This window comes from Pongo pygmaeus, chromosome 6 (assembly GCF_028885625.2).
Source record: "Pongo pygmaeus isolate AG05252 chromosome 6, NHGRI_mPonPyg2-v2.0_pri, whole genome shotgun sequence".
NCBI lineage: Eukaryota > Metazoa > Chordata > Mammalia > Primates > Hominidae > Pongo > Pongo pygmaeus.
In genome coordinates this window covers 95278765-95302170 of record NC_072379.2, presented here as the reverse complement: position 1 = coordinate 95302170, position 23406 = coordinate 95278765, and the positions used below count along the sequence as shown (strand labels likewise).

The window sequence follows — 23406 nt, the reverse complement described above, 5'->3', positions numbered from 1 at the left end:
CTCTTTGAATAGAATTCTCATTTTGAAAGCCTGTGTAAGTGTTGTCAATATTTTAAATGCAAACAAATAACATTTTATAAGAAATATTAAAAAAGAAAACCAAATCCAGGGGACATTTACCTGTAATGGAATCAGTCTAACATCTCTGCAAAACATAATTACATCTAAGGTTCTGTCTATGGAAATTTTAGGCAGTTAGAAATTAGGTGAATAATTCAAATGAATCTAGATATTTGGAGTTATCACAACAAAACATCTGGTGCTAGATTAAATTCTGTATTCTTAACTTGGTATCTAAGTGTAGTGCAGAGATACACAGCCTCACATTTGGTTAGTTTCTGAAAAATGAATTAAATTAAAACACACAACAGATCTTTTCTTCTTGCTGGGCTGTATCTACATATCATAAAATGTGATAAAACAAAAAATGCAGAGGTTTTGATAAGCTGGTTCTAAGAGTCCATATTTTAATACATCTTTTCCAGATACTTGAAACATGTATTTACTCATTTCTTTCTCTTGAAACAGACTTCAAGAAATAAAACATCAATTCTATTAAATTGAGCTAAGTCTGCATAAAGGCAAACTTTTTTTAACAAATAAAGTGTATTTAGGACTTTATTATCTGAGGCTGGATCTTAGGTAATTTCAAGACATCTAATAATTTCAACCAAATTCTTTATTTTGCCTCTCAAAAGAGTTTTTTATTGGTCTGGCCTTTCCAAATATATCTCGCATAATTCTCCTTCAAACACTTTACATGGAAGCCCTCTCAGTCCATTCACTCTGGCTCCCTTTGGTTTGGCTTTTTTCTTTCCAACTTTACTAAGCCCTCTTTTATCCCATCACTTTCTTGTATCTAAATTAAAGTTATCTGTAAAGGCCTAGCTCAGAAATCACCTGCTTCATGCATTTTTCCTCATTCTCCCATTCAGAAGTCACCTCTCCTATGTCTGGACTCTTGTAGCACATACTCTGTCATCATTGGAAGCAAAGCCTATGTTTTCTCCTTCGTAACATCCTTAAAAGCTTGCCCCAGAACCATGTTTGAACAATATTTAATGAATAAGTAATAATAATAATAATAATACATTAATATTTCTTTCCTTTAACCAAACAATCAAAACATCTGAATGATTTAGTAGATAATGTCACTTTTTAAATCAAGCTTTGTGTTTTATACAAATCATAAATTTCTCAACAAGAAGCCCACTTCATATGGAATTTTTTTCCATGTTCTTTGTCAAAGAAACTTTAGGGTGTCATTTTTTTTTAGCTTTTAAAATCAGAGATAACTTTACTGTGTCATACTGTATAGAAAAAGGTGATTATTCAACTATATTTTTTAACCCCAATCTCCCAAAACACTGGTTTGATTGAAGGAAATATTTAATGAGAATACACTAAACATCAGAGATTATAAGCTTATGAATTTCAAAAAGTTCATAATAGATCACAAATATTACGTATATATTTAAAATTAAAGTGACAAAAGAAAATAATATGTAGAGTAACATTCTGTGGGAGCCAGCACTATTACAGACTCTAGAACTTGTCTCGATCCCACGTTTGTATGTAGGTAGTTGGCGAGCTCTGGGTTATATTTAAGTGTAATATATCTCTATTTTTTCATGTTATTGAAGGAAATAATATTTTAAACACACTAAGTATAATGTTTCATAATTTTATAATTTCAAAATCAACAATTTAGAAATATTCAACTTATGCTTTATCCTTCCAACTCTTTTAATTAGAGTTTCAGAAACCATGGACCTACTATGTGTGAATGTATTATGCACCTGTGTATTACTTATGAAAAAAGTTTATATAAACATTGAGAGGCTTTTCTTAGTAATAAGATACATCTTTGGGGCCATTTTTTATGAATTACATTTTTGTGTCTACTTTCTTTTTGAAATCCTAAGTGTATTATTAAGTACCAAGTACAGGAAAGAGTGGATACTATAAATATATGATAGTATCAGCTCACTCATAGAAAGGGTCCTGTGCCCTAAAAGAGTAAATCTTAGAACGTTGAATCATTTTTGTAACTCAATTAATTGAGGGGGCATTTCAGGTAAACAAATGTTACCTTCTGTGATGCAATTCAATCTGTTTTAAATTATTCTTTGACCACTTCACTTTCTTTGGCTGTTAGATGGTTCGACATCATTGTGTTTTATTATTCCATTGTGGCTAACCTTAATTAAATCGGTAGTGTCTCTTTGACTGCACATCTGTCTTCAATTAGTTTGCTCTGTTGGCTTTTCCTCCCTCTACCATACAGCACTTAAATATGCAAAGCTATCACTGTACTTACCACATGATGGCAGCACTTTGCTCTGAGAGCACGGATCAAATTGTAGACTTCACTTTTACTACTTTTATATCACATCCAGTTATCTGAAATTTAAATGGCAAGGTCTCTGCCTATCCTACTAAATTCCAAAAATTCAGTGTTTGGAATGTAAATAGGTTGCTATGATGTTCCATTATTGGTTATAAATCTTTGGTCCAGCACAGAGCTATTTCCAAATATTCTGAGGAGTAATTTATTATGTAGGTAGCTTGTACTTTCCCAAATTACTTGGTTAATACAGTAGTAAATATCTTCCTAGATACAGTCTCTAAAATTTTAAGATTAACTGAAATAAAAAGCAATCAATAATTTTGTTTATTCCAATACTTTAATGATGGAATGGAAATAACTACCTAGCAGTTTTAGAAATCATGTATTTGGGAATTTTTACCCCCTGTAGCTAGCTTTAATTTAGCTAGTATTTACTTCAGGTACCTTTCTCCTCTCTCTTCTTTGTTTCTTTCTCTGCCCATCCCTCTTTCCTTTCCTTCTTGCCACCTCCTGTCTCTGTCATCTACCTGTTGTTATTGCTGTTACTGTTTTTGTTTTTTGATATTTTACTAAAGGGATTTTGCAGTTTTATCTCATGTTTTAATTTTCTTTTGAATGTGGACCTGAAAATTTCAGGTTTTAAGTGTCATTGTGACCAGCATTATTTGGAATGTTTTCCCTTGAATTATGTACAATCACATTTTATGTATGTTTTCTATTACAGTTCAGGGGTTCTAATTTAAGAAGAGATATTGCATCTTGAAAGTAATTTAGAAGTTTAATTTTTTCCAAATCTACTTCAGTATAATTATTATCTATTTGGGAAAATCTAAAGCAAACTGGACACTAGAAAAATGGGCTAGCTTCAGTAGAGCTATTTGTAGTTTTCACACACCACCAAATTACAAGTTTTCACAAATACAGGTGTTGAAACTCTGATATCTCTATCAGTCATTTGTAAGTCGTTAGGCATGGAAGTTGAAGGAAGGATGTCATTGAAAATTTCTTTTTTAAATGACAAATTATTAGATGACTATTAGTCATTACAGATATATTTTATATATATATGTAAACAATATATCTATTATAAAGGTATGACATGTCATGAGAAATGGAATGTTGCAGGCTTTTTTCTTATAAAAATAAAAATATTTCCCTTAAGATATTTCATATTCACATAGTAGCTCCTTTTAGAGAAGAAGATGAAGACAGGTTGCCTCCATTTGCTGTGTTCCAGAAAGATGGTAAAGCTCTTATGTTCACACTATTCTCTCTCCATACACATTGGCCTTATGACTGAATTCTTAATGACATCTTAATGAACAATTTAGTTTGTTTATAATGATTCATTATCTGGCTTTATAGATAATAAGATCAACGATCACTTCAGGAAACAGAAGTAATCATATAAAACAATGTAACAAATGAAAGTGAAGTTAGTTTAACTGATAACATGGTATAGAAGAATTTTTTCTTACATAAAAAAATACATGTTGGCTCCATATACTATAATCCTTGCTTTTAAAAGGAAATCATAATGTTGCCTTTTAAATAGGTCTTCCTTTTGTTGAGGTGTTTTTAGTTCAGAAGTGATTTTGGAAGAAACCACTTAAAATATAGTTTAAGTGAGAATTAAAATTTTATACTAAATAACGAAAGAAAGTTTGACTAAGACATTATCATATATGAAAATTAGGAAAGTAAATTCATTTTGCCTTTAATAAATTTAGGCCGTAATTCCAGCTATGTTCAAATAAATAGAATGAAAAAAGAATGTATCCAGTGCCGAGTTCTGGTTTGGTGCTAAAAAATGTAAATACAATAATGATCTTTATCTTTAAAAGATTAATAGCATGGGGGATCATATGTGAAAGAAAAAACATTCAATTTTGAGCTACATCAAATTTTCATGGGCAATTTTTAATTTTTCAATCTTCCTTTTATTCTCTTTTGAAGCAGACGCATTTTCTTTCTTGCTGTTTGCTTGCACTACACTTGCATTAGGCTGTCAGACAGGTATTTCCAACTGACAATTGGAGAAAAAAAAAACTCAAGCAGGAATAAAGACTACTGTAAAACATGCAGGTTTGTTTGAGTAAAAAGTCATTCTAAAAATAGTCATTTTGAAAAAAGTTCTTACATAATCCTGAAACTGTGAGAACTTACATCACGACTGCTTAGATAACAAGAATGCTGTCCTTAAATGGAATCGAACATTTTGAAAATTCATTAAACTTTGCCCAAATGAAAAAGGTTGATCACATTTCCAGTTTGTTTTCATATTATTCCAATTTGGTCAATGGCCATGAAGTAAAGAGGAAGTTTGGACAGTTATTTGATAAATGCATGTCTGGTCTCATGAGACCTAACCTCTCTAGCTAATGTCATTAATCTTTCTCTAAACAGATTATATTAATGATCTATTAATCTATAACAATCATTTCATTAATCTTTCTCCAAATAGATCATTAAAAAATACTTTCTGTCTATGTATAGATGGTTATATGGCAGTGGATTGTACAGATTATGATAGAAACAGAGGCAGAACAAATAAATTATAATTAATTATATTTTCCAGATATTTTTAAACATGATGGTTTGGTTGGACATAAATGTAAATCAGTGACTGATCGCATTTTTCTTTTCCTCTCAGTTGAAGATAGACAAAACTCACTTTTCTTACTCTTCATAATTTTTTCCAGATACCTTTAAATTGATTATTCAATAAATATGACTGGCATGAGAGATTCAGGAAGACAGTAATTTTTGTCTATTTTGTTTGCTGTAGCATCACCAACACCTTGAAGAGGTTCTGTGATATTATTTGCACTAAAAATAATAGCAGCAAATGTATGTAAAAATGATGACTTAATAAAAGTAATTCAGATCATATTTTTCATAAATGATAAACACGTTTGCAAATATCCTTTTAGCATTAAATATTTTGAAACTCATCAAATTATATACTTGAAATTAAGGATCAAGTATTTGGTAAGAAACTTTCCATTTTTCCTCAAATTTGAATGAAGGTGATAATCTTCAGTTTTTCTATTGTTATGCCAATACAATTAATTGCCACTATATGGGATCAGTAATGTAGATAATGGAAGATAAAATCAATTGATAATTTATAAACAACTGTTTTTCTATAAATGTTACTTTCAAGATAAGAACTAAAATTTTATTCTACCTTTATAAGACTTCTGTCACTCTACTTTAGCCTGGAAGCAGCTTGATTAAAGCTCATAGGCAACTTACGAAATTTCAAAAGGAAAAAGTAATAATTATGGATGTATAAATATAATTTAATCTATATCATTCCCAATAAAATAAAAAATTGCCATATAAATTGAAAAAATGTCATTTGTCAATCTTAATAATTATAAATTAACATCAAATGAGAAAGGAAAGAAGGGTTTCTGAAATGCAATAGAAGAGATATATAAGATATAGAAAATTTGGAGACAAACATGATAAACATGTTTTGGAAGAAGTCCTTGGTTATTCAGTCTTTGACTATTATAAAAATTATGATTGTGCATAAGTCTAAGCTGGTGACTTTTAAATATTTTTAAGCTTAAATATACTTGAACACTTTAATATAGTTTAATTTACAATAATTTATAAATTATAATTTAATATACTTAAAAGTTTAAGCTGGACAACAAGCTTACATATTTTAGTCTTATATTAGAACTTATTTAATAATCCAAAGAATTTTATGTTATGTAGGTTATATCTGCTGATATTTATCATATTCAAAATAAATAAAACATTAAAACAAAAAATCAACAAGCACATATTCCATTAGTCATCAAAGCAATGATATCATGACACCTTATGTAGCTGCTGGAAAACTCCACTGTACACTTGAGAAAAAAATGAGAGCAAAAAAACAAATAACATGTTAATCTTCTTAAGAATATTTTGACCTTGCAGACCCTTGAAAGGGTTTCTGGGACATATCCCCCGCCCCCACCAGGAATCAGTGAGAATTACTGGTCAAGTCCCACAGTCATGGAAATGAAGTACTGTGAAAAATGAGAAGAAACTGATTAGCATCAGTTTCTTTGACAGTCACCTTAACAATTACATATGTCAAGATCATTTTATCATGCTATTTATTTTTAATTTTGTGTTTTGTACTGAAAAAAATCAAGTTTTCAGCTTTCTTGAAAAGATTCATTATTGATATTAGCATTCATTTTAATGGTCTCTAAGCTTCTTAAGAACTTGTTTTACTCAGAACTTCACAACTCTAGAAATATATGGCATGAATTAAAAATATATTGTATCATAAAAACATGTCTGTTCTATCTTTGGTTAAAAACAAACAAAACAAGAAAATAACTATGTTATGGTGCACAGAAACCCGGAGTAAATAATGATAATTGGCAGGCATAAAATAATGCAAATTCTTCCATAAAGAGGTTTTCTGTTCATAAAGTCTCTTTTGTACATTAATAATAGTTGGATGGAAGCAAAATGGTGATTCAATAGTTATTGACTTTATTAAATGTCATTGGCAATGAGGATGCTTTAAAACAAAAACTACATAATAGACCTATATAGAAAGACATTTGAATTAGGTAGTTGTAAAAATATGTTTTCTGTATTTCTCTATATTCCAAGTTCTTTTTATAAAAAGAATCAGATACAAATAGTGTGATCTATAGAACTTGAAATACATGGTTTTGAATTTGAAATGTTTTAATGAGGAAAAGTGAATTTTGCTATGTTCTTTTTAAGAACAATATGGTAGAAATTATATTTCACTGTCTTTCTTATACATTTGGAAATAGAAACCTGTAATCTTGACTTTTACCAAACATTTCTTCTGAAAAATTTTTCTGCCTTGTTTGAGTTGTGGTATTAGGTTGGTGCAAAAGTGATTGCGGGTTTTGCCATTACTTTCAATGGTAAAAACCACAATTACTTTTTGTACCAACCTAATATTATTTTGATTAATCTGTTCAAATTATAATTAAATTAACAAATTATATTTTTCAGTATCTAAAACACATTAAAATATAAAATGATGGCTAGATCTACGTCATTCTTATTCACACATCTACCAAACTCAACACCCCAATCAAAATGTAATATTTCTGATATAATTTGGTTTCATTTGAAAATTCATGTATTTTTGGCTTTTTAGTGATTCATTATATATTTACATGTACAGCACAGTAATAAAAATGAAAAAGAATATTTTCATGGTCTTATTCAGTATACATGAAGATTCCCTTCATCTTACCCCATACCCATGTTTCTTCCCCCAGATCATGTTGCACAATGGAGAATGGGTGAAATATTATGGTTTACATAATGTATGTAATACATGTGGATGAAAAGTGGAAAAATAACCAAGCATTTCATGGATAGTTAGATATCTGGATTTGGGGACTATTATTAAGTTGACAATTAGTGTCTTTGGTATTCCTCCACCACTCCTCGGGCAGCATATCCCTGGTTCCATGATCTTCCTATCCAAGTGAGAAAGTTGCCTGCCCCATGCTCTTATTGTACCCTGACTGCCCCCCACTGTCTCCATTGGCATTCTCATTTCCCTCCCCCATCAGCATTTACTTGCCTGTCTTACTTCCACAGGTCCTGCTCCCTGATGGTAATTTGATAAACTAACTCTTTGAAAATAATTGCATTACAAAAACTAGGCTTTATGGGTATTATTTTTAAAGACATGTCATAAATAATATTTAAGAAACCTTGGTGTGTTAAAATTTAGGCCTTTCTCTTCTTCTTAGATCATATATTAATAGTCCCATCCTCATTATTTAGGACCATAGCTAGACCATATGACTAAGGCATAACAATTTTGAAGCCAAGTTTGGTGTTTAGATGGGCCAGTTCGTCTTACTTTTCATGTCAGATGAAATGAACATATAAATCCCCATTGTGGACCAGACCAAAGTATGCAGATGGCTCGGTGCAGATCCATGGCTACTACTGGAAAAGAACAGAAGTACCCATTGATGGTAGGTCAGTGAATTCATCTTCAGGAATGAAGGTCCATAAACAAGGGATAGTGTGATATGGTCAGAGTTCTACATTTACTGTCTGATTCTGTATGTATAGCAGAGGTATTTCTAGCAATAAATTTAAATGACTATAGAAATATTCGAAAATGCATAGTCAATCATTCCAAGAAAATGTAGAATCTCTCAAAACCAAAACGTTAGAAAAGCATTTTGATTTTCAAGATAACAAAATGAAATCCTTATCACCAGAGAAATAGGTATAGAACTCTGAAAGCTGAAATTGCCCAAATTGATTCTCTTAGATTTTGTTGGATGTTTGCTATGCGCATGTCATTACAGTTTGAATTTTCTTTTTATTTTAAACTGCTCAAGGTTTAAAAAATTTTTTTGCACACACATGGAAATGAGGAATGTAAAATTTGTTTTTATTAATCTTGTACATACAATATTAAAGAAGACTTCACCTCCAAATGAAATTGATTTCTCTTATGCTTTTTCCTTTATTTTTCTTATGGGCCTGTCCTTTACAGAAACAGGGAAGGCTAAATTCCTTCTGACCAGAAGTGATCATCTGCTTCTGGTCAAAAGAAAATGGGATGCTGATTAGCTACTATCATTTGTACCCAACAATTCCCTCCACTCCCAGTCCCACCCACTCCCCAACCCATCCACCCACTACCGCTTGCCCAAGGCAGCAGCTCCCACAGAGTGATGGCTTAGTACGAGTTCGCCAAGGCAACACATGGATAGTAAACTCTTCTTTGACAGGTGCCGCAAATGAGCTTTATTGAAAGTGGAGTTTCCAGTAGTGGTCTGTGGAAGTAGCATCAGGCTTTTCTCCTACAATTCAGCCACATCAGGGAACTCAAAATCATATTTCCTTGCATGACCTATCCTAATAATTTATCGTCTCACCTAACCTCTCCAACCTGTCCCAGTGGCTCTTGATTTATTGACCACGGTAGAGGGATATTTCTCCTCATCCTGTATTGCCTATTTCTAAATTTAAAACTCATACCTAAAATCTTAGTATCAAACAAAAATAGCTCAGGTTTTTCAAACTGTACTTTAATATATTGGATTTCAACTAAGTAAATCTTCAAGGTTTTAGGAATGCTTCAACTTGTTTTGGTATTGATATAGTTTTCAAATAAACCAACAAACAAAAAATCTTTTGAAACAGCAAGGTTTGTGTTCAACCAAACTAACTAGCATGGGGAAAACAACAACAGCAACCGAAAACATTTCCAGAGGTTTTTAACTACAGAGAGTTGTTTAGGCCTCAGGATGTTTTTGCACAATCTGTCTAATCTTTCCCGTCAGGTGTTTTAGCATACAACTAAACCCCAGAGGGAAAGAAAAAATTCCTTTTGACTCACTCCATAATTCTTGTTTGACCCATATTTTATGCTAGTTCAAGCAGAAATCTGCTGAGAAGCTTACAAAAAATCTTTGAAAAGCTCTTTAGGAACAATTTTGTCACTCTCGATAGAAATGCCTACAGATGGACCCGCAGCCTTTTCTAATGGAGCCACAAACATTGCCTAATGCCTCACTGGGCTTGCACAGTGGGAAGGCTTCCTTTTGTTGGGTTAAATCAACAACCTTTAGAAAGGAGGACCATGTAGGTAGAGAGTATAAATGGAATTCCGCCATCATTTCTAGCTACCTCTAATCATTTGTAAGAACTTAAGAGATAAGTAATAAATAAGTAAATGACTGTTCTTATTAAAATTAGGAGAGTTTGATTTTAAAGGAGACAATGTATTCAAAAATTATAACTCGAAAAGTCACAAGACAATGTTGTATTTGTCGGTTCTGAAAATTTCTAGCTGTGTGTTCTTATATCAGCCAGCCTACCCCTCTGACTCAGTGATTGCTTACCCATAAAAAAACAGGGATAAGAATATTGAAATGACTACCTCAGCCACTTAATGTGATAAAATGAGAAATGGATGACAAAACACTCTGTACAACATGAAGAACTATTCAAATGCAGAGTATTATTTTCAGAATGCAGATGGGATTATACGAACTCCATTGTGAGGTTTGAAATGGGACACTTTTATCCAAACACTTTTGTGATTATTACTAATACTTCTGCAGTTAGTGAACAGGAACTTGCGGGTTCTTTTTATATGTTTGTATCTCTGCCTAGTTTTTCTCTCTGCACTTTAAACAAATTATATTGCATTTTATATAAATTTAACACTATAGTATATTTGCTATGAAGTGTCTGGAAATATACATGGATCAATTATATTGGTACATTTATAATAGCAGAAAAGTAATACTTTAGAAAACAAGGCTTTTTTATTTATCATCTGTTAGAACAAAATTAAACATGAAAGCATGCTGTGTTATTTAGTTTTCCTTTTGATTATGGTTTTAATGAAGAGTGACTTCTAAGTCAATCACAAGACTAAATGTTTGAGAATATCTATTGGAGCACTATTCAAAAAAAGGGATTAAAAACACTTTAATATAAATTTTAAGGACTATGTCTAGGAAGAAAATCATATAAAATGTCATATAGAAACACTTAAGTCACAATAATTAAAAATAAGGTGTGAAATAAGGGAAGTGTTTGATTACTGTGAGATTTATAATTAAAAGAATATTTAAAGTAAGAACGTGAATAACATGAAGAAATCAACTGAACTTATTTGATGGAAGAAAGGTGAAAGGTGGAATTTTAAAAATGAAAGTCTTAGTAAGCCTAACAAGAAAAAAGAAATTGTGCTTTGATGATAATCTATAAACTGGGCTGAGTAACACATATTCAGAATTATCGTAATGTTTAAGCTGATTGTTTCCTTAATTACCTAATTTGGGAAACACCTCAGTGGTTTAGCTCTGTAATGTGACATATATCTTACATTGCCACCACATATATAATTAATAGGGAGAAGGACATATGAAATGTTTTTAATTTTATGAGAATAAAAAGAATGCAATAGGAAAGTATAAGGCTTGATTTTAATTTTGTGCCAAATATAGACTCATAAAATCAAATATTTTAGGGCTGAGAGGTACTTAAGGGGGCAAATACTACTATTCTATTTAAAAAAAAATTATTTTAATATGTGCTTTTGAATTAAATTTGAAGATAATTGTATAATCACCCTAGCTTCATTCCTTGTCACTGGCAGTGGCACTCTTTCTTGGGGGAAAATTCTAGCAATGTTGGGGTCAGGTTACAGATGGATGTAAATTTGCTTTCCTTACTGAACAGAGCTATGAGTTCAAGGTTAGCCACTTCTCCAAAGCAAGAGCTCATGGAATTTACCTTCCTCTATCCAGGAACCTGAGAAGATTGCAAAGCAGATCAGACGTGGGAGAGAGAAATAGCAGAAGTGTTGCCTAGGGCAGCCCAATCCCATTATTTATTTACATTTTAATGTAATCTCTGATGCTTTTATTTGGTGACAATTTTCCATCTATCTTATAGCGTTTCCAAGATGGAACTTTGTCCTGCTCTCAAATGTCCAATCATTACAGCTGTCACTAGCAATGAGGCAGTAATTCAAATCTATTGCAACGAAATCAATTGAGAAAACAAAACTGACACATTCATTTTAAGCTGCATCATATAACAATGGCTCAGAACCCAGTAGTTTATGAATGAAATAAAGATACTTTATTTATTACACAGGCACTTGGAGATTCACATGCCCAACACATCTGATACACTTAACAACTATGGAAACACGAGTGGAAAATGTCTGTTTGTAGGATCAAGAGAGAACTTTCACCATGTAAAGGTCAATGAGTGCATTAACAATTTTTCCTTTACTTTCCTCTAAGAATTTTCAAAATCCACTAAATTTTTAAAAGTTACACTTGAAATAATAGGCAACAAAAACTGATCCACATTCCAACTGGTAGGCTAACTTGAACTGTGAGCAATTTAAACTTTTATCACAATGAAACATATTTATAGTCATGCTTGAACAGATTAGGTTAGTAGCATGCATTCCATTCTGCAATATGAATATTGTTAATCTATTTCCCAACAAAAGTATGCTCAGTGCATAGAAAAATACAAATCACTGTAGTCAATATATTACGGGACTGATCTTGGGACTTACATGGTGATGATGAAGTCCTGAAATGCCATGCCCACAAAAGCACATTAAAAAGTGGATAAACATATTTTATCAGACAATCTCTAAAAATTAAAGATGAGAGCTTTAAATTTGGGGATGTTCTTGCTGTGTGCTTTGAACAGGGCCTTTCTGCTCACCTCCTTCTGGCTTGACTGGTCCATCAGACATCACCTTCCTGAGGGCTAGCTGGCTTTGGTCTTGGTTGCCATTGGCTGGTGGAGGCAGATTATCAGACTGAGTTCTTTGAATGGGGAGGACTCCTGCTATGCTGTGTCTGTGCTGCTTCCTGGCATGATTAGACTGACCGCTTTTATGTGCTGCTGTGGCAGTGTGGGTGAAATGGAAACCCAGAGTATGTATCCTCAGATGGAACCAGCTTAAATGTTATTCATGCAAACAGAAGTGCTCTTTTGCTCTATTTAAATACGTTGTGTTTTCAAATGCCAAAATGACACCACATGCACAGCACTAAAGGGGTTTAAAACTGGCTGTTTCTTTGCAAATGATGACTAGGGAGATGGAGAGAACAATGATCTATCTCCATTGCCTGGCTAATGCCTTTTAGGAGTAACAGGGTACCTACATTTGTGAAATATTTGCACGTATTAAGTTTTTATATAATTATATCAATTGACTAAATTTTCACAAATGAAATGAAAATACAGCAGTTAAGATAGGTCAATTGTTATACTTTGATTGACTTATAGCTACCAGACATAGCATATCTTTATTTCCAATGGTTAGAAAAAATATCTGTAAAATCTGTCATCACATACAAAGTGTGATCCAACAGAATGGACCCAATTGTGCTCCTCAGTGAGGTTGCATTGCCTCATCACATATGCTGATACATATATTAATTTAATGTAGTTTTTTGAGAATGTAAGAATTACGATTTTATTCACAGATTTTTCAGAAGACTACAAATTTTTGCACATGGAAAGCTACCATATTTCACAAGCAAAATTTGTTAGTGTTTTAAAGCACTGTCTTGAAATGGCTTTTCCTCCAAGGTTCTAGAAGTTGACTGTTTGTTGCATTATCTTCTGCCTAGACTTTTTGAGTGTTTTCAGATACAAGAATCTAATTGCGAATCTGCTCTAAATACTTATGTGTGTGCACTTTTTTTTTTTTTGGTATAAGGCCTGGAAAACTGGCAGCCACTTGTGCTTATAATTTCTGTATTCTAAAAGATATTTAAGCGCAAACAAAAAGGACACACAACATTGCTTTGCTTCCAAACATCACAGACACTGTATCAAATGCTATGAGCCAGGTTGGATGGATGGTGGAAACAAAGGAGAAACAGCCAGTTTTATTTCAGTCGATGTAAATAAAAAAAATCTAAATAAGAAAGAGCATATTAATGTATTGATATCGTTCTTACACAAAGGGACAGAGAACAGGGTGAGCAGAGGATGCTGAAAACTGAAAGCAAACAGGAAAGGACAGCAGGAAAGAAAGGCAACAGATGAACATTAAGCTGCCATGCTGAGGAATTTATTTGCGTCTTTTACTTGGTTGAATGCGGAGTTGTTGCACGGCAGCTTCGGCAGCAGCTATGGCAGCCCCTGCATCTTCCAGGTGGGTCTGAGTGACGCTGGTTTTGCTTTGACTGCGAGATGGTCCATGAGAACGGAGATGGCCTTCTGATGATGATTTTGAGCTACCAGGACTACTGTGGGATTTCTCAATGGTGGGAACCTGCATGTCTGGTCACAAAAGGGTAAAACATGAGTTAAAGTTGTTCCAGCATTCCTCCTGTCAAGCTTGGTCTACACATAATTCGAAACTGCCTAAAATTTATGTTAATTCTGAGTCTTATATGATTAATTTATGCAACTGGTCATCATACAGAATGGTGATTAAACATCTGGGAAACAATCTGGGGGAGGAAAGGCAAAAGGATGATAGCAATGAAAAGAGAGAACTTTGAAAAAAGAAATACATTCTGACTAGCTTCTAGTAATAAATATGTTAACTTTTAGTTTCACCAAGCACCTCTGCTAATTCCAGTAGAGGTCAGGCAGGAGACAGTACACAGGAGGAGTTTTAAGCAAAAACAGGATGAAGGATGTGAGTCACTAGGACATATTAAATGTGGAGATTGTAGAATCATGCCTCAAACCATTGCAGAGAATGCATGGATCACATATTTCCTAAGGCAGTCATAGAAAGAGATCTTTATACTAATGATCTTGCAGAACGTTAAGCAAGATAAGAGTTGAGATGGCTAAGTGGAACCCATAAATGATCTATAAAACTCATTCATAAATAATCTACAGCACTTGTAGTCAGCAGTTTATGATATCAACTCAGCGGCCTACTGGACATGGACTCACTTTCTCATCTCCTAGAACACTTGCATTTATGATTCAGAGAATCTCATGTACAAGGAAACACTTTTCAATTTGCTGGACTTTCCTAGAAAAGGTGACAAGGAAGTAATACTCAAGTCCAATATAAAAATTATATTTAATACTTATAAATAGTTCAGCATATCTAGGTAAGGTACCACATGTTTTATCCCACAGAGGCAGTAACTCAGTTTATGATGAGGATTAATGTTGTGTTGTAGGACTGTTGGTTATGAACCTCTCAAAGGAAAAGCTCATTTGAATGGGAGTGCTGTACATATTTGCATATTGCCAAACCCAATGTATGGCACTGTTATTTAAAAAATAATAATTATTATTAAAAAATTAGCTTGAGTCCAACATTTAGGAAAGACAAGTAAATTTCAGCACACCAATTGTTTTGATGACAGGGGAAAATATTCTTTGTATGATAAATAAAAAGTAGCAGGCAAAATTATATTTATTGGGTAAGACAATATTTATGGACAACCAGAGATTCAAACAATTAGAAGGGTTATAACTTAATGGTAATGATGATTATGTCTAGTCAATGAACTGGTAGGGATTTTTATATTATCTTTATGAAATACCCAAATGCATTTTCTGAAATCATGTTACCATGGATTTTGAGGTGGAATAGACCAAATAGCTCATATAGTCACACCTCCTCCATTTTACGTGTTGAAAAATGGACAGTTAGAGAAGTGAAGATTACAAAGTGCTACACCTAAATATGGGTAATGACCTGAGAATAAAGCCCATTTCTCCTGATACCATATCCATTACTCTTTGCATGACATTATATTAAGTATTTTCCAGTCGTGTCTAATCTATTAATATATGTTAAATGTACAAACATTCACACTAAGAAGATACAGACTGAACAAATAGACACAAAACTTTTTCTACTTAAAAAAATATTTCCTACCCTTTGATGGGTCAGGGAAGATACCATGGCTTCTGCTTTTGATAACAGATGGCTTTGGGGACTGCTGGCTGCTCTGACTGGAATGAGACTTGCCATGATCAATGCTTTCAGTCTGTTCTTTGAGAGAGTACCACCTTGGAGTGTTATCGAGGTGAGATGTGCTAGATAAATCAATCAATACCTGAAAAAAAGTGCAACAAATAAATGAAATTTAGGGACTAAAGTATAATTGATTCATTACTTTCCCTATGTTCTAAAATTTATTAAAGGATATAAACCAAGGAATACAGTATAACTTTTGAGGATGATGATTCTTTCTTCCTCAGTTTTCTTCACCAATGATACTGGAAACAATGTCTTTTACATACTCGATGCTTAATAAATGTTTGCTTGAACTGAACTGTATAAAATTTTTGACTATTAACTAAATTATTTGGATATGATGTTAAAAGATAGGGTCACAAGTCAATCTGTTCATAAAACAAAACTTCTTTTTGTTGTAAGAACTTATTCTAAGCTTACACGGTGAAACCCCGTCTCTGCTAAAAATACAAAAAAAAAAAAAAATAGCTGGGTGTGGTGGCGGGCGCCTGTAGTCCCAGCTATGCGGGAGACTGAGGCAGGAGAATGGCATGAACCCAGGAGGCAGAGCTTACAGTAAGCTGAGATCGCACCACTGCACTCCAGCCTGGGCGACAGAGCAAGATTCTGTCTCAAACAAACAAACAAACAAAAACTCATAACTTATTTTAATCTTAAACTGGACTAGCAACCTTGAAAAATGTTTGATTTTAGTCACAAAAGGGACAAAATGGAAAAGAATGAGTAAGTTGCAATTACAAACTTATTTATTCTATTTTAAAACACACTTTAGTTCACATTTGAAATAGGGATATGACTACCACATTTTGTCATGGCTTAATTGGCAACTTTTTTTTTCTTAGTACATTGGTGCATTTTACAGTTGCTGACATCTTAGATATGATGAGCTAAAAAGAAATGAAAACCAGACCAATGGATATATGCTTTAGGCTCATGTAAACATAAGACCACAAATTAGAAGGACTTCAGTAAGTCACTTTTTTGAAATGAAACATAAAGTCAGGCATAATACTAATCTAGAGTACTCCTGCCTAAGATCAAGATTAGTCCAAGTGGCTAGAGCTGGATGGAGCTGGAAGGTAAGGGTCAAATGCTCCGGTTTTGGTGAAAAGAGATGTGCAAAGTCTTAAGAACCAAACAAGTCCTCATTATCATCTTGATTACACAAAAGGATGTCGTATTTTGTAGGTTTTGGATTTTTTGGAGATTATTTTTAACATTAATTCATAACTTCTGCCCTAAGCAGAACACTAAACAATGTGTATGTGTGTATATATATTATGTATACTATATATAATAGGTACAGTATATATACATTGTATATATAACGTATATATATACACATTATATATACACTGTAGACATACAATTGCATACACTGTATAGTATATATTATACATTGTATATAGACATATATACATTGTATGTATATACACATTATATATACATATATAAAATATATGTATATACAATGTATAATATATGTATATATACAACATATAATGTATAATGTGTGTATATATATGCAATGTGTACATATCTACATTATACATATAATATTCCTATATATAAACAATATGTGTATATATTATGTTCATATATATAAACAATGTATATATACCTATAAACAATGTATATATATAATAGATTAAAAATCACAAGATCGGTTCACGCTACCAATTTCATGATTAGGTTATTTGTTTATTTTTAAATTTTTACAAGTACATAGTAAGTGTATATATTTATGGGGTATATGAGATATTCTGATACAGGCATACAATTAGGTTATTTTGATTCCTTGATGTTAATGTAAAAATTGTTTTTATTGTTTTCTCCTACTTGTAGTTTTGCTTCTTAAAATGTTTTCAGTGATTTTTCTCAGAATACTTAATTATAAATAACAATGCAATCAATATGTCACATCAAATCAATTAAAGAACCTGTAAATGCATTTTTAAAAGTCCAGGCCATTTTATAATATAAGAAATTTGTTACTTCAAATCTCATTTGGACTCACAGTATGATTACATATCTTCCCATTGAGAGAAAATTTCATCTTAGAAATTAATTATAAAGTACATCAAGTGATAGAGTGAAAACCATTTCTTGAGTTGGTATTAATCTACTCAAAGAGTAAATCAGGAAATAAATTCTATCTGCCAAAAGATTTTTTTCAGAAATGGCTATCTTATAAACTTCAGAAACATGCTTTGCATCGTGCTTTAATTGGTGGTTTACCATAGCAGCAAATAAGGGAAAGGAAGTCAGAGGCTTACCTCCCCAAGGAAGTCGTTGGATGAAAATCTATCGTAATCCCAAACTGTCACCTCCAGTGTTTTCTTCTTGAGCTATATAGTTCAAATAGAAATCTAATTAAATCTACCTTTCCATCATACATTTTCATTACACACATACAGTAGACATATTTTTTTTTCCTTAAACTCCTTCCATTTATGTGAAAATACTTAAAATTTTACCAAAAACTATGTAGTTTAAATATTAAATATTGTGTAAAATTTGAATGATTTCGCACTCTAAACTAGTGTTTGATCATGTGGAACATTATTATTTTGTGAATAAAATTATAATTCTTACTTATTTATTGTATCCCCACCTCATTTTCAAAAATAGAAATCAGAATTTATAAATACTCTAAATATAAGAAATTCATAGATTGCAAAAACGTCTAGTATTATCTAGATGAAGTATTTGGATTCAATGTTTCAACAATTTCCAAAAAACTTAGTAGCACTGCCTTATTTCTGCAGGTGAGTTTATTTTAAATTCACAAACCCAGATTATAATTTATATCCAGCTTCATCTTTGTAATCAAATTAATCTACTAGAAGACAAATTAAGAATCTCATTTTGAAAGACAGTTCACTTGTAAATTGGTTTATATGGGAACTGTCTTTATAGTCTTCTCTCTGAATTCAACCTTATACATTTCGGTTATTGTCTGTTACTCAAGCAAAGATATAAAAATGCAGATTTTCAGAAATATAATAATGTAATTTTGCCTACAGTTACTTATCTGTGGTGATAATCCTTTATACCAGTCATCATTTTGCCTTCTTCTGTAGAGTTTAGCACCACAATGCCAGATTCTTAGGAGGCCTCAATTTAGCAAAGAGATGAGATCCTAAAATATTGTCTAGTGGAGTAATACAGTTTTATGCACTGAATCTTATTTTTTGTGTGTATTGTATATGAAAGTCAAAATATAGACAGTTGGAAAATATATTTCTCAAATTTGATAAATGTGGCTTCGTCTATTAAAAATTTTAAATTCTGAAATAATCAATGGAAAATATTCCACTAGTTTTCTTATTTTATTTGTTTATGTTTTGGCTGCTTTGTCAAAATGTGCACATTTACTTTCACCCTATGCTTAAACGTCACTCATTTTTTCCATTGGCTACATTTCTTACATTATTTTACTCAACTTTTTTTGTTTGATTGGCAAAATGTATATAGATCCCAATTTTTGAATAATTGTGTTATCACTGTACTTATATTAGCCTAATTCTGTCACCTAGAAATAATCTTTACATACCTGTTCCATGGAAATACTTTTATAAATTACTGTTTGATTCCACTCAGGATTAAGACTTTTCTGGACATATTTAGTCCTTCTCTTGTACTCAGCACTGAATTGGGAGAAAAGAAAGAGTTATCTTGATTATTCACCTTAGTTGATGACTTCACAGTTAAACTAAAGGACATGCAGACTATTCAAGATATTTTATTTCAAATCACTATAGAATTATCTCATCATCCTTTTGTCTTAAACCTTAGTTTAAGTTGAATGCATAGTGACAATTTAAAAATATGTTGGATGCTTGTAGTTTTCTTTGCCCTAATGATTTTTTTTTTAAAGAAATGCTTGTAGGTGTTCTAACTATACTATAATTTCGGAAATCTTACTCTTTCCTGAACGTAGGAGACAATTATATGAACTAAATGGTAACATCAATGTTATTGACCCATAAACAATAATTTGGTGTTTAACCTTACTATAGTTTTGTACATACGGAAAAGCAAAACTAAAACATTGTAATGAGTATACTGAGAAAAAGATGAAGAATGGCTGTTGCTGTGGCTCACATTCCATAAACACTTGTTACTGATATCTAAAGTATATTCCAACACTCTTGGTAAAGTATATCTAATGCAGTTATAAAGCAATTTTAATTAAATATAAATTTTTGGTTTATGTCAATAAATTTTTGGTTTATGTAATTTTACAATTGATGAACCAAATAAAAATCTTTCCTCAATTATTAGAACTTGGGACATTTGCATTAATCCTTGCCTTTCTATTTCCTCTGAGCACCAATTAGAAGCTTATATGCTACACATTTAAAAACAATTTATTTTCAAAGCCTATCCTAATTGAGTCTGGCAGAACATCTATAGCTGGCACCAACCTGCTGATGGGGTTGAAATTAGATTACTGTTACTTGCTATTACCACACGGTGCCCACACAGACAAGGCCTTTCTCTAACTCTCACTGCTTTTTTCTGAATTTTCTGCCTAAGCTTATGTCTCACATTCTAAATAATACGTCATCTCTGGTGGGCACTAGAGTCCTGTAAATCAACCTCTCTGTCTGGGGGTCCTGACATGTGTCTGGACTTCACAAGTTGCTTTTCCCTAAAAGGGGGCTGGACCTTGACTCTTGTAATCTGTAGTTCTATTCCAAACTGTAGCCAGACTAACTCTTGCTACATTCCTGGTCTCAAGTATTGCCATATCCTGGATGCCTAGAAATTTTCCCCAGCCACTAATTTACCTATACATTCTAGAGAAAGCTATTGAGGATCAAACTCCAGCTCACCACTCACTTTTAAAGATGGGCCTGCAGGCAAGTACTTTCCCTGTATCTCTGATTTTATTTTCTTACCAATCAGATACAAGGGAAATAATTCTCAACATTGACTGCATAATGGGATCACCTGAGTTCTGGTGGTGGGAGGTGGGTCAGTCAACCCTCCACCCAATTCCCTCTTACCCCTGCTTACTCCCCGAAGGAAAGTCTGATTTAATTAGTCTGGGATGAGGCTTGAATATTAGGATTTTTGAAGGCTCCCAGGTGAATCTAATGTGTAGCAAAGATTAAGAAGCACCAAGTTGGCGTTTCATAACACTTCACAAGTCAGCCATTGTGAGCTGAATCCAACTGAAGAAATAAAGTAGCATTCCTCCCACTTCAACCTATTTGAATGTACACAATTGAAGGCAGAATTTGACAGCTGTCACTCAATATAAATTACAAAGAATTTTAGGGAAATATACAGACAATGATTTAAAGAAAGAGGAGCTCTCATAGACTGTGGATAGGAAGTTTCTATATGTACTTTTTAGATAAATTTGTCAATATCTAGTGAAGTTTAAGTTTATATACCCAAACATCCAAATATTCAATTTCTACTAATTCCACTTCTACCGTAGAGAAATTCTCCTACCTGTGAACAAGAAATTTGTTCAAGAACATTAATTGCAACATTATTTCAATAGTAAGCCAATAGAAGAACGAATAAATATATTGTGATATATTCATTTCAATGAAATAGTAAGTGGCACTGAAAATCAATTAAATACATTTTAAAAGCCTCCCTCCATATATCAAGATAGATACATCTTGAAAAAGTTTTGATCAAAAACTTAATATAGTATGGTATAATGGTATAAAGATAAAATCATGTGAAATAAGATTACACATTATATATACATGTTATATGACATACATATATATTAATATCATAAGAAGACTTGTAAATTATGAATATTAAATTCAATTTAGTGAGTTTTTTTAATGGATAGGGAAGTGATTTCAGAGGGCTTCAGGGTATTATCTTTTAAAACATCTAAAACAAATATAGCAAAATCTTAAGATTTGACAAAATTGGGTAGCAAGCACACAGGTATTTGTTAGGGTATTTTCTATAATTTTTAATAAACTTGAAATATTTTATAATGAAAAATTCAAAAATTTTTAGTAAGATATGTTGCTTTAAATTTAGTTTTGGATTCTTTTTTTGATGGTGACATAGAACTAATGACTTAATTTGATGGTGATAGAATTAGTGTCTACAAAAAAGTGTCTACATAGAAATAATACATAGAAATTAATATATAGAAAGAGTTAATAACTTTAATTTGATAGTGACATAGAAAGAATTAGTGACTACTTTTAAGTTAATAGTAAACTTGGATTGCTGCTTTAGAATCATGGCTATTCTCATAGGTGAATATACATAGGGAAACAAACACATGGTAGTATGAGTTTTAAGCCTCTGTTTTGGACTTACTTATCAAGGTGGTGAGGTTATGGAAACCATATTAAGATTTATAATATACTGAACAGTAATAAAATTATGTTTTTCAAGTTCTAAAAAATATACAATTTGTTTAACAAGATGGGAATTAATATCACATGCAAACCCATGTACTATCACTAAAATTTTGGGTCTGCCAATATATATTAAAATAGTCTGCAGTGGTATTAAAATATCTTTGAAGGGATTTATCAGTCACTATCTTTTCTTAATCCATACATTTGAATAACTGTTATTCAAATTTTTCAAATCCACATTTAGTCTTTTTTTTCACTTATACACCTAGCAAAAATTATTGAATGCCAACTCTGTATCAGGAATCGTACATCTCTATCAACTAAAAAACCCTTAATTGTATTGACATATGAGTATATATTTAATTCATGCATGAGAAGCATTTTTAAAAGTAAGCATATTAAAATCATAACTAACATTTATTAAATGCCTCCTTTTTCCTCTGGTAAAGTTCTAAGTGCTTTTCATGTGTTAACTCATGTAATACTCATATTAACCCCATTACACAGGTATTACTTCTGATTCCATTTTATAGGTGAGAAAACTTGAAGCTCACAAAAATTAAGGCATATTGTCAAAGTTGCATAGTTATTAACTGGTAGGACCAGGATCCAAACACAGGTAATTCGATTTCTTGCTTTTAAATAAATGTTATATGAACTCAATTGATTAGGCCCATCATAAAATGTGACATCCATCTATTTTCTTAATTGCAGTCTTCACTACCTGAAGTATCTAGTTTGTCTTCTTTATAATCTAAAATTCTCCATCTCAATTTAAATATATAATTTGTATACATATAATATAAATTATGTATAATGTGTGTAGACACACATTATAAACATCATGAACAAGTTAGGCCTTCTTTAGAGTTGCCTAGGGAAATTCTAAATGGTCCATCCTAAGTGAGTGTTGTGGAACAATTAGGCCTACTTACTATAAATACTGATGTTTGACCAGATACATTTAGAAATAACCTAAACTGATTGGACAAAAGTTAAAATGTTCATTTTAATAGAGTACCTTAATCATAGTAATGAGTTTGATTCTCCAATTCTCTCCAGACCTAAAACATCCATTGCCTTTAGAATTAATGAGAGTAAAACCAGCTTGCTCCTAAACACCAATGAAAGCCCTTGCAGTATTTTTTGCCCTTGCATTTCCTAACATGCAGAGCTAGTCACACAAAGCCATTCTTCAGTAA

General features: G+C 32.1%; 1 protein-coding gene across 1 annotated transcript in view; it reads right to left on the bottom strand.

The window, feature by feature from the left end:
- Nucleotides 1–23406, bottom strand: part of PCLO (piccolo presynaptic cytomatrix protein) — a 403634-nt gene that overhangs the window by 49289 nt on the left and 330939 nt on the right. Inside the window, exons 17-20 of the mRNA XM_054495632.2 lie at nt 19402–19495; nt 18122–18193; nt 15744–15924; nt 13976–14170 (exon numbers count right to left, since the gene is read on the bottom strand). Of these exons, the coding sequence (XP_054351607.1) occupies nt 13976–14170; nt 15744–15924; nt 18122–18193; nt 19402–19495 (542 nt within the window). The remainder of the gene's footprint in view (nt 1–13975; nt 14171–15743; nt 15925–18121; nt 18194–19401; nt 19496–23406) is intronic.